Genomic DNA, 12,723 nt, shown 5'->3' with positions numbered 1-12,723 from the left:
CTTGTAGAAAAGTCCCTGAGGAATGCCTGTTTTTGCTGAAATGTGTCAGATAATAATAAAATGTGTTTTATTCTCTGACATAAAGCTAACCAGCAACAAAAACTCTAAACTCAGAATTCTTTCTTGTCATTAAACAGAATGTTTCGGTTTGCTTTGCAGTGGCTGTGGCCAGACCCCTTTCTCTTGCCTGCTTCTGGCTAGCTTTGTCAATTTCAGTCAAGTGGCTCCACGTGTAGCCTCAGGTATACTTGATGATGGGATAATCTGGCCTTTAGGCTCATGGCTTTTTCTTCAGATGGGTCAGTTTTTGGAACAGAGCCAGACTCCCCCAAAGCCTCCTCTGTATCTGTTAATCATCTTTTTCTGGGGAACAGATACATTTCTGTTTTGGCTTCTTTTAGCTGAGCAAGAGCTGCTGAGCGAAGAGAGGAGTCTTATTAGGAGATCAACAAAATGGCCATGAAATTAGATGCCTATGAATAAAATCAAAGGGCTCACTGTGGAAATAGCATAGGCTGGGTGTGAAAGAATACGAGCTTAAACAGTCCCAAACTCTTTAATCAGGAGGTGCTGTAATGAGTAGTTAAGGGCATTAGACGTGGTGGGCTTCCTGGCACTTTGGGGAGTGGCCAGTGGTTGAGGCTTTCGATGGAGGGAGAATTTGTGCAGGAAGACCTGTCTGTTGGAGGTTACATTGACTGACTTCAGTCTCAGGAGGATTTGTATTGGCGAACAATTCCAGAAAAATGCATGTCAAGTCCATTGTTAATCTCTACCAGCTGAGGGTGCTGCAGGCAGTGGGGTTATCCATGGCGTTGTTGCTTCTCCCCAAGGTTTGAAGGATATTTTGCATTCTTTCACCTTATCAATTTCTCAAGGCGCTTGTTTGACCTTTCCTTCTATTTTTTTTTCCTCAATTGCTCTTCAGCACTTTACCCGACTCTCCCCCGGACTCTGGATCAGAGGCATACTCCCCCCAGCAGGTGAATGGTAAGTGCTCAGATTCAAGCCCAAACACACCGACGTCCCCCCCTTCTTTGGTTTTCAAAAGTGGTTGGCTCTGAAATCTTTATCGGACAGGGGAAAAACAGACTGCTGCAATACGTGAAGAGATTATCAGTTAGTAAATATTCCTAGACTTATGCCTATTGTTTTCCCGCTACCCTTTGGAAAGAGTGGGGGAGGAGGGGAGGAGCAGGAGCACAAAGAGGTGTGTGGGGAGAGAAAGATGTAAATCTACCTTTTGAAAGAGGAAAATGGGGAAACTGTTGACTTCTGCCTAGTGAAGAAGTGAAAATGGAGTGTTTGAACCTTGTTTTGTGGATGGCGGTGCTGTCAGATGTTGACTTCCGGAGAATTATGTAAAAACAAGCCTATTCCAGTAATGAAGACCAAAGCAAGGAAATTGCCATGAGCTTGCTATTAGATGGTAAGTACGCTCTGAGCCTCCTGCCACCTTTTTTGTAGCTCCGATTGGTACAGGGAGACTCTCCTCTGTTTCCTGTGTCAGGCAGAGAAATCTTAGATACACAATGGAGGCTGGGTCTGTCTGCCTCCCCCCACCCCGTTAAGCAAAGTCAGCCTTTCTCTGCCCTTCTCCAAGCTTTGTATAAGTTAAGAGAGGGAAGTTGGGAGGGTAGAATCTTTCTCCACTGCCTACATTTGCCACCCCATGATGACATTCCTCTCAGGAAATTTAGATTCATACGCCAGAGAATTAGCAGCAGAGGGAGAAGAATTGGGTGGAGTATATGTTGGTGTGTTGACGGGAATTTTCTGAAGTTTCCCCACTGGCCTCTTCTTTTAAAACCTCAGCCCTGTTCATAGTGGAAGCAGCTACTTCTCCTTTCTCCATGGAAGAGGTCAAGAGTTCTGTTTATCTCACTACAAAAATCCCTGGAATTCCTCCTGGCCCTTCTTTAAATATAGTGAAGAGGCCAGATTACTTGCCACAGAGTGAACTGCTTTCCCTCACCACCAAGGCAGCAGAAGAGGGAGTCTGAAGGGTTCCATCCTGCTCTCATCATCCTGCTGAGGGGAAGAGGTAGAACCTCAGGCGTTGTAGGGGGCAGGATCTGAGTGAGTCCTGGTGCATATGCAGAGAGTGCCAATATATATATCCTTGCCTCTGCGGTCTCATGGTTTTCAAAAAATCCTCCATTGTTTCAAGGTGTATTTGGAAGCCAAGTCAGCCTTTTACAAGTGGAAGATAAGATATGGCTTTCAAGAACATACTTTTCCACAACTTGCTTGCATATTCACTCTGCCATAACAGTTGCCCCAGCCAGTTTTTAACCTGTGAATGTCAAACATTTGATATTGGCTTCTGTAGTTTCACCAAAGCAAAATGCAAAGCCTGACATTTTTCAAAAATGAAAATTATATTAGTTTGTAGTCTAGTTCATTGACCAATGGTGGCCGTCAACACAACTTGTATTACTGAGTTCTATAAGATAATTTTGTGTTTGTGTGAAGTTCCATTCCATTTTACTATAACTTTTATAGGTTCAAGAGCAGTTCGATCCTGGCTTTAGCCGAGATACAAAAGACAGCTAATTAAAAAAGCTACCCCTATACTCTGACAAACCAGAGCCCTACATGCTTAACTTTAAATCGGGCTCCAAAGTTAAGTAAACTTCTGTTTTGTTGTACTAAGGAGGGATGTGAACTTGAGTCAAGGGCTTTTGTGAATGCCCTACAGCCTGTTCCTAGATATGTAAAGTCTTTGCATGTACTGTAGGCTTCCATGTCACCCTTTCTGCATGAAATCAATAAAAGCCCAGCAAGGAGAGTTTGCCATGGTCTTGACTTTAATCCCCCACATGTGATGTGATTTGTATGTATTACTGAAAACAGTAATTTCCCCCAAAGTCACTGAAATGTCTTCTGCACAAGAAGGTTTTGAAATGAAACAGGTACTTCATAACTCATTTTGGAAACATGTTTATATTTCAAACATATAAAAGCTGGGAGACAGGCCATAAATAAGCCTCCATTCCAGCTGAGTCCTGTAATTCTGTCTTTGTTTGGTGTTGTAGTTTTCACCAGCATTCTTTGTGTCTTTCCAGTGGTAGTTCACTATGAGGCCTTCACTAGACAAATCTGAAGCTTGGGTGCCTACAGAGATACCTACCTACAGGAGGTAGTGGGGTGATTTGACCTCTGCTCTGTAGGCCCCCTTCACTTCTCCAGTGACGCATGTAGCTATCTCTGAATCCAGTACCATTCCAGAAAGGATTTCAGTAATGGCTTTAAAAAACAATAATTCAGGGGGTGGCTTTTTTATCCGATAATTCAGTGGCTTTAAAAAAAAAATGATTGATTGATTGATTGATTTAAAAAAATGAATCATTGCTCTGGTGTGTGGGCAGTGACTTTGTGATTGGCTCCAGAGCCAGCCAGTCAGCACTCTGTCCGGATAGACTCCACTATAAATGGGGAGAACTGGTTGCTCTTGACCTCAGTTCTCTGAGGAAAGTTGCATTCCTTCCCTAAAAGGGGTAGGTGGAGATCCATGGTGGGCTCACCCCTCAAAATAGGTCTATATTTGTACTCAAAAGTTGGTGAGAGAACCTGGCTGACTGCTGGCCACACTGAACAGCAACACCAATCTTTTCAGAATGTATATATTCTCAACTCATTTCTAACTACCTTTAGTGATGATATTTCTGTATGAATAAGTGATGAAATGAAACAGAAAAGCTGTTGGTAAATAATGGTGAAAAAAAGGTTTTGTCCTTGTGCGGTTTTGAGCAACGGTTGTTGTTAAATTAAGCCAGATTTATTCTCGTAACTCAATTCTGACTCTGCTGCCCCATTAATGCTTTTAACTGCATGGTTATATAACCTCTTTATTTTTAACTCCATGGACTGGTGTAATCTGAGGTCATGTTATTGCCACTTTCAAGACCATAGAGCATATATTTCTGCAATGTGTTGATGCCCTTTGACATTCCCATGGAGCGAGGGTGCCATGCTATCTTGCTGTGAGGGAGAAAACTGCCTTCTGATAAGGGAAAGCCTGACCTCTCCCTGTGGAGAGACAAAACAGGAGAAAAACCTTCTAGTACTCCCAGCAAGGAGGGTCCCTGAATCAGGACTGATTAGGGAGCCATTCTGCTTTGAATGTGTGCCTGCTGAGGGTGGAAATTGACATAACTCTAAGGTGGATTTTCTGCCAGGGCAAGGATTTTTGCTTGGGCAAGGGAACAGTCTCTCCCTTTCTTCCCTTTGTACGTCCCTAAATCTGTTCTAGGACCAGTTTTGGGAAGGCTGCAGGGTACACAGAGTTGGGTGGGGAAATGTCCCCTTGCAGAAGCAGAAATCCTTGCGCTGACCGGACGTGCTAGTAGAACAGCACCCTGAGACTTTAAAGAACTTTGCCAGCTAGTTATATAAGAATCCCTTTGTCCCACCTCCACACAATAACAGTGGTACTATGAGAAGCCTGAAGAACGGGCAAACTTCTGCATATGTAAAGGAAAAAGCATTTGAAGGCTCACCTTTCAACGTGGCGGATGTCCCAACAAGATTATTGTGCCTGATGTGAGCCTGGAAATATATATCATGAAATATAGAGATCATACGGAGCAGCCGCTTCCCTTCACCTCTCATTTATAATACTGTATACCAGACTAGTCACATAACAGCTTTTTGTGTGTGTTTGGCGCTCAGTATCATAAAATTTCTTAAATGAATTTACCTGCTTGCTGAAGAAGAGCCTTTATGCATAGAGATTTAGATTTTTATCATTGGGATTTTTAAGAGGGCAGGAAGTCATTCTCCTGTATTTGCTGGATTACTCATTTGTTTCTGTTTGGGGTGCTGCCCTTTGGTTATACATTTAGCAATTAAATCTTTTTTTTTTTTTAAATGAACTTGGTCATTTTAAATGAGTTGAAATTTCAAAATATGCATTTAAAGTGTCAAAGGTTTGCCTGTCATTCCAGCTCACTAGAAGAGCTTATTTCAATGCAATAGAAGCGATGCTGCCTGCATGTTTTACCATGTATCTCCCAAGTAAAATTGCTCGAGGTTTTCCTTTTGTGTCAGTGAGTGCTGAAAATATAAGGAAATGGGCTGGAATATCCCCCTAAGGCCATCCACGTCTACGGCCTTATACTGTATTCATTCAGAACACACAGCTGGAATGGCTGCCCAAGGTTACATGAATGTTCAAAGAGACTGGGATGTTTTTCTGTAGCATAACCTGGCTATATGTGTGCCACAAATTAATCTACTGACTTTCTGTCTTTTTAGATCCTCACCTCCTTCGAACCATGACTCCTGAGAATATGTGTCATATAACTCCCCCTTCCCGCCTGGAGCATCCACCCCCTCCTCCACCGCCACCCCCTCCACCATCCCACCTCCAAGGGCCGCCTCCTCCTCCTCCACCACCACCACCACCACCTCACCCACACCAGCAGCCACACAGCCATCACTATCCCAGCATGCAGCGGGACATGTACATGAAGGCTGAGTCTCTGATGCCCCAGTTCACTATTGGACAAGGCATGTCACCTGGAGATCTCCACCATGCCCAGCAGTCACAGATGCTTCACCAGCTGCTGCAGCAGCATGGAGCAGAGTAAGTCCTCGGGGAAACGATGGACGAGATAGGGGAGGAGTAGAAGCATTACTTGAGCCCCCTTAGACTTGTTCTGATCCTAGTAGACATTTGTGGTTAGAGTGTTGGACATGGGAGACCAGGGTTCAAATGCCCACTCAGCCGTAGAGTTCACTGGGTGGTCTGGGTTAGTCACTTTCTCCTATCCTACCCTGTATCACAGGGTTGTTGTGAAGATAAAATTGGGATGGGGAGAACCACGTACAAAATCTTGAGCTCCTTTTCAGCAACAGCATGACATAAATATAATAAATATAACTAAACTAATTGAGAAACCCTTGATGTGCAGAGTTTGCTATTGGATTACATGTATAGCAGGAGGCCCAATAATAGTCATGGGGACTAATATGGTAGGTCAGGGGCCTATGGTGATATGCTGCTGAGGTGAAATTGAAAAGGGTGAGCAGCAAAATGAGAATTGAGCCAAGTTCTCTTGGCGTTCTGAAGAATACAAAAGGCAAAGCTATACCACAAGCAGAGCTTTGTCCTTTCTTCCACTGACGATTCATTCAAATTGTGGTTTGTTCAGATTGCTGAGACTTCTGTTGGAGATCTCATGTGCCCCTTACAGGACTGTTTATCAGGGGGATATTGTGTGTGTGTGGCAACAATTTTTAAATTAGTTTTTAAACAAATACAAGAACCATTGAAACACTTATCCAGCAGTACAACTAATGGTGTTTGTTTTATTCATTAACTCTAGACATAAACTTGCACATTCAACATTTAAGCATATCATTAATATCATTACCTGTATGCCACAATTGGGTGTAATGGAGAGCATAGTCCCAGCACTAATGCATCTAGATCCATGGGAGTGTTATTTCAGATTTAATAGCTGGAGGCAAAGTCCCTGACAAGGTTTGAAAATACCGGTATATTCAGGATTGAACTGCTTTTGTAAAAAGTGATTTTAAAGAGTGTCTTTGTTTTGATAATGCATAACAATTATTGCAATGATAGTAACACAACCCTTTAAAGTAAAGAGATTAGTGCCTTCTGCATGCATACCAAGTACATAAGCTCCTTTAATTATTTATCACATTTGTCAATTGTGGCTGACCTAGAAAAAACACACAAATGCATGCAACACGCCTCAAATGGCTCACCTTTTTTTTGCAGAATGAACAATTTCAAGAGCAGGTTTGAGGAGGAAGAGAGTTTGGTAGAGACATGGACTGAGGGATTACTTAACCCTTCCCACACACTGCTTCTACAATCTGAACGTGCATTTGGAACTAACTGTGGGATGAGGGAAACATGGTTGTGTGTGCGGGGCCAGTGGGGTGGGGTGGGGAAGCTGCTTTTTTCTGAAAAAGGGACATACATAAAGCTGTTGGTGGGGCTTAAATCATTAAAATGCTTCTCCATGCAAAACAAATACCTGCACACTGAAAGCTAGCATATGGGAGAGACATGTTCACCTTCAGTGGTCATTATCCAGTTCAGACCTAAGATCCACCTTTAGCCAAAATGTACATTATGAGATCCATTTATTGATTTTTACTGTAGACGTGTAGAAACATTGCAAGGGGTTGGACTAGATGACTGTACCATTCTTTGATTCTATGAATGGTAATGTGTTGTTGGTGAGACACACCTAGGTCAGTCTACAACCCAGTTGTGAGTTCCACTCACCAGGAATACCTCACGGTATTCTAGTTTTCTATGTGCAGGGATTAAAACAACAACAACATTTGTATGGAGGAGGGTTCAGTCACATGTGTCCATAGCTTCATTCTCAAGTCTGGTACAACCGAGACACAGATATACCCCCTCAGTCACCTAAGAAGAAACCTGCCAATTGTCTCTTTCCGTCTTGGGTCAGGTGAGGACAGAGGGAGGGAATGTACAGGTTTAGAATATGCATCTATTTCAGCACCAGACAACAATTTGTGAGCGACTCTTTGTATATCTACAGAATTATGGGAGAGCTTGGCTGATGCTCACCTCCTGTACCCACTGGAATCCTTCCCCCCTTTTTATACATTTTTATGGGTTATGTGAAGTTGGAATGTTCTTACTATCTGTTTTCTGTGTTTGGACCCCACAGACTTCCAGTGCACCCTGCCAAGAAGAGGAAACACTCAGAGTCGCCCCCAAATACTCTCAATGCCCAGATGCTTAATGGGATGATAAAGCAGGAGCCAGGGACAGGGTCTGTGCCTCTCAACCCTGACAGAGCCCAAACACCTCCTTGGCATCAGCAGGGGGCGCTCTCACCAGGTACAGTGGCCTTTGTCCCCAGTCTCCTGTAGTATTGTCAGCATCCATATGTTATTCGTGTTCCAAAAGGGGAGGAGTTCCATAGAGTGGGTGCATGGGAGGAGAAACTGAGGAATGGGGGCCATGAGGAAGATGTGAGCCATGTGTCTCTAGGGAGAATGTGCTGTTTCATACCAAACAGAATGTTCCCTAAACAGGCAGTTCCCCAAAGCTGAAAAGAGCAGATAATGAAAAGCATTTTCCTTTCCTTGGTTACAAAAACCAAGAAATTAAAAAGTCATGGGATGTTTTGCATGGTGGGAAAGCCATTGGGAGGTTGGGCAAGAATGAATATTTCCCTTGTAGCAGGAGGGATTATTTGCATGAGGTGTAAATATGCAATTTTGTAAATACACAATTTTACTATTGCTGTAGGCCTTATTCAGGACAATGACAGCTTGAATGGCTCCTACTTGGATCCCAATTACCAGTCTATAAAATGGCAGCCACATCAACAGAACAAGTGGGCAACTCTGTATGATGCCAACTACAAGGAGCTGTGAGTAGAGATGGTGCCTGTGTAAACTTCTCTGCATGCTGACTCAGAGAAATATTTGCTCAAGAGTAGCACTGCTCTTATTTAATCACAAGGAGCTGGAGGCTGGTGTATATAGCATGCAAGAAAAGCCTCACAACTTTGAACCTCTTTAAATTGCCACTTTACACCATTTTAATAATAGTATTAAATTTTTTATATTGTTTATTAAGCACTTACAGTTATTAGGTTCTCTACAAAGTACATTTAAAAGACATTTTCTGTAGCCATTGCTGTACAGTTGAAACAGAAAAACACAGAAAGGGAAAGAAAGAAATGAGGAAGATGTGACTAATAAAACTGCAGAAATCAGAAACAAGACAATCAGTTGTGGAAGGCTATCTTGAATGGGTGTGTTATCAACTGATAAAAAAATAGAAAAGGCACACTAGCCTTTTTGCTCCTCCATCAACACTGTTTGCTTGTTCATTGATTTCTGAAATCTCAGTGGCACTTATCTCAAATTATTGCATCCTTGACATTTCCTCAGGTGTCATCCTGGTTTTTGTAGAAATTGCTGGGTTTTAGTCATTTTTATACTTTCTGTTGCAAGCACTTGAGATCTGAACTGATCTAGTATTAATTCTCTCGCCTGTTTCGGAAGCGTGGCATGTAGTGATAGCATTTGCACCTCTCCATTACCTGGTTACCTTTTGACAATTGCCTTTTTAAAAATGCTGTCCTATTGTCTGTTTAGAGCAGGGGTTGTCAAGCTGGTCCCTACCACCACTAGTGGGCGTTTCAGGATTCTAGGTGAGCGTTAGGGGGTTCTACAGCACAAGCTGAATCCTCCTTCTATCGAGCACTGGTGGGTGGTAAGGAAATTTTTACCATCAAGAAAGATGCATTAGTGGGCGGTAGGTATAGTGTTATGGAAAAACTCCAGGTGCGAGACTGCTCAGCCACCTGGCCCTTCTTGGGAAAAGGTAAGAGTGGTTTCCCCAAGAGCAGGCACTCAAGGGTTAGGGAGAGGGGAGTTAAGTTTCATCAGCAAAAGTGACCCCTCTTAAGAAGGCAGTCCATTTTGTTGCTTGTGCAGCAAAATAAAATAATATATCTTTTGGTTTCTGGAAACACCCGGTGTGAGAAGACTGCAAACTTCAAAGAATTCTAACTATAGAAGCCAAAGCAAAGGGATGAAAACAAACAATGGATGAGGAAATGTAGGCTTGGGAAATTGACTGATAATGGAGAGAGCATATACCTTTTTCAAACAGATAAATGATAAGTTGAAAAGGAGTACACAGAGAAAGTAGCAAACTGGTCGGAGAGCACTGACAAAGCAAAGGCAATCAGAAGTTTAAGGAAGGAACTAATAACCATGATGCATGCATCAGAGATGAATATGAAAGAAGCATACAAAGTGGTGTGGTATCTTTTAATTGGTCTAATATCTGTTGGTGTTTAGTCTAGTCTAGACTACTAAAAGATAAAGGCAGCATCTCTTAGCTAGAGCCATGTTATGCTGAATGATGATGGTCAGCAAGAGTATACATGGCATTTTATAGGCTAACATAAGCAAATTACACAAGGGGGAATCCAGTGTGGCACAAGCAGCTGCCCACTCCTGCAGTGGGGCTTCTCCTTCCACCCCACTCCCTTTGCAGGCCATCACACAGCCCCAAAATCTACACCAGAGGGTTGGAGAGAAAATAAACTGGAAGTGGGCAGAGAAAATAAGAACATAAAAACGTGGCCCATCGTCTGGTGTCCTGTTCTCACAGTGGCCAACCAGATGCCCATGGGAAGCCTACAGGACATTATTGGACGTCACCCGTAAGCTCATTTTTCTGAGATCCTGGATTTAAGACAAAGTGGATTATAATATGCGAGATGCTTCTCCTATCTGTGGAGATTGTGGTGCTATCTGTTGCCATGGGTGTAGACATCTGCCTTGTAAAGAGGAGCTTACAGTCTGAATCTAGGTGAGAATTGTAATGGTGGAAAGTCTATAAGGAGAGGGGAGGAGACACTGGTAACCAGGGGTGGCCAATGAATGCAAATGTAGTTGCCTATCTTCATCAGAATAGCTTCACCAATCTACATTTTAGATTACACATCCCAAAAAGTGGGCTTGGAATGATTTCTGGGAATGGTAGCAGGGCCCAGCTCTGTGGCCACAACAATAACTTTTTCCACCTATGTATAGCTTGGTTTGACTGGAAGGAGAAGTGGGATTCACAGAGGAAATGTTGAAGAAGGAAAGTGCTAGAGAGAGGGACAGAGATTGGAGGGGCAGGAATGTGGATAGAGTGAATAGTAAGGAAAGAGCAGCTAGAAGTGGCATTGAAAAGGTTTGGCAGGGACATGGGGCATGTAATCAAGCAAAGATTGTTAGACGTGGGAAACATCAGAGATAGAGGAAACTAAAATGGCAGGAAGGGAGGGACTTTAAACAAGGTTGTTTTTAATGGTTTTAAGATGCCTTGGGCACTGATTTTGTGCTCAAAGGCAGTGCTGGATAGTACAGTTGGGAGAGCATGAGACACTCAATTTCAGGATCATGGATTCAAGCCCCAGGTTGGGCAAAAGATTCCTGCATTGCAGGGGGTTGGGCTAGATGACCCTTGTGCTCTCCTACAATTCTGTGATTCTTATATGGATAAGAGAGCCTTGAAGGGCATAAATCAGGGAGCTCAGAGGCAGGATAACTGACAAACTCTTGGTGACCAGCTAAGTGAGAGCAGGAGGCTGGGAGAAGCAAATGAACGCAGCTTCCAGGGTGAAGGAGAGACAAACGTTCAAGGGGTGGGGGAGAGAAACAGCTGCAGATCCTCCCTGCATTCCAGAAAGGTGATAGAGAACTGGCAAGCAGTCAGACAGATTCCGGGAATTGCCTACTCTCAAGAACCCGCCCCTGGGTTTCTATGCAGCCTGCATCTCCTATTTGGCCCCATTTTGGGGAGAGAGGGAAGGGCCTTTCTTGTCTGTGGTACCAAATAAAATGAGATGGTTATCTGGCTTCATGAGAGCAATGTGGAGAGAAATGGCCAGTGATTTACATTCAAGCCAGCTGTGGCATTAGAGGGAGTCTGCCCTTGCATGGCCCAGGATGCCCACGCACAGTATCACTGTTGAGGGCTGCCTTCTCAAGGTCTCGCAGAAGGTAATTTATCTGTGTTCCTTCCCTGTGTATGTATAAGGGGAGTAGGGATATATATATTGCTCCACAGGAACATACAAAGAGGCCAAAGGCATGTCTTGCCCAGCATTGTTTTTCCCAATATGGTCTACCAGGATAAGCGGTTGAGCAGGCTCTGAGATGCAGAAGCAGAACCCAGATTATCAAGGGATGGAGCCACTGCACTTAGAAATAATGTATGAGGGGACAGGATAGAGGTTTATAAATTACGTGTGGTGTGGAGAAAGTAGAGACAGAAGTTTCTCCCCCCCCCCATCACTATATTATTCATTGTTCTCACTTCGGCATGACTTTATTTTGCTAAAGGAATTCTCATTGCCTCCAGTCTAGCTGCTTCCTTGACGAGGCTCTTTAACCATGCTGGCACTCTTAGAGGAGGATAACTAAAAACTACTTGGCTTTCAACATAGCCATTTCCCATTAATGTTCCATGGGCTGTAGGCAGCACATGTTCAGCATCACCCCCTGTTCTCAGTGAGGTGAAAGCAATCATTTTTATAATAATTAACTTGGGTAATCTCTCCCTCAATGAAAACCATGTTGTACTTTTACAAACTAGAGGCACCCATCCTCGTTGCAGCAGAAATAAATGCAGAATAAAACATTATACACACACACCTTTGAATTTCGCTGAGAAAGTAAAAGAGTTTGTGGCCCAAGTACTGGGGCTCTAAATGGAGAAAGATAGGTTGTAAAGCACTCAGGCCACATGATTTGCACATTCTACAACTAAGTAGCTTTCCCTCACCAATTCCCCCCTCCTTTTACAATTCAGATTTAATAATTTTAACGAAAGATGCCATTTTAAAAAATTGCTTAGACTTTCGAAGGGGGCGTCAGGCATTACATGCTACAGTGATTGTAATATTCAGGCACACTCCTCATTTACAAGGTGGCTAGGATGTGCTTTGGAAGAGCAGGACATTTTTCTGAGATCCTGGCTTTAAGACAAAGTGGAATATAATATGTGAGATGCCTCTCTTATCTGTGGAAATTGTAGTGCTATCTGTTGCCATGGGCGTAGACATCTGCCTCGTAAAGAGTCCTCTGTGCATACTGTTACCCTCCTGTGACAGGAGCATGGCTCATTGCGTTCCTGGGGATGGCTAACTTTCTGCCCTTATCTCCAGTTCTGAGTTGCTACTGTCCACC

General features: G+C 43.3%; 1 protein-coding gene across 5 annotated transcripts in view; it reads left to right on the top strand.

Moving 5' to 3' along the window:
* MYRF (myelin regulatory factor) overlaps window positions 1-12,723 on the top strand; it is a 92,597-nt gene that overhangs the window by 56,007 nt on the left and 23,867 nt on the right. For 4 of the 5 annotated variants that reach the window (XM_033156992.1, XM_033157007.1, XM_033157015.1 and 1 more), the window contains exons 4-7: window positions 929-990; window positions 5,260-5,590; window positions 7,683-7,855; window positions 8,270-8,393. In XM_033156992.1, the coding sequence (XP_033012883.1) occupies window positions 929-990; window positions 5,260-5,590; window positions 7,683-7,855; window positions 8,270-8,393 (690 nt within the window). Of the gene's footprint in view, window positions 1-928; window positions 991-1,054; window positions 1,430-5,259; window positions 5,591-7,682; window positions 7,856-8,269; window positions 8,394-12,723 lie in introns of those variants that run through there. The other variant, XM_033157024.1, reaches the window with a different exon arrangement.

Source organism: Lacerta agilis, chromosome 1, assembly GCF_009819535.1.
Source record: "Lacerta agilis isolate rLacAgi1 chromosome 1, rLacAgi1.pri, whole genome shotgun sequence".
Taxonomy (NCBI): domain Eukaryota; kingdom Metazoa; phylum Chordata; class Lepidosauria; order Squamata; family Lacertidae; genus Lacerta; species Lacerta agilis.
The sequence above is the reverse complement of the archived record's forward strand: the minus strand, read 5'-3'. Positions and strand labels throughout refer to the sequence as shown.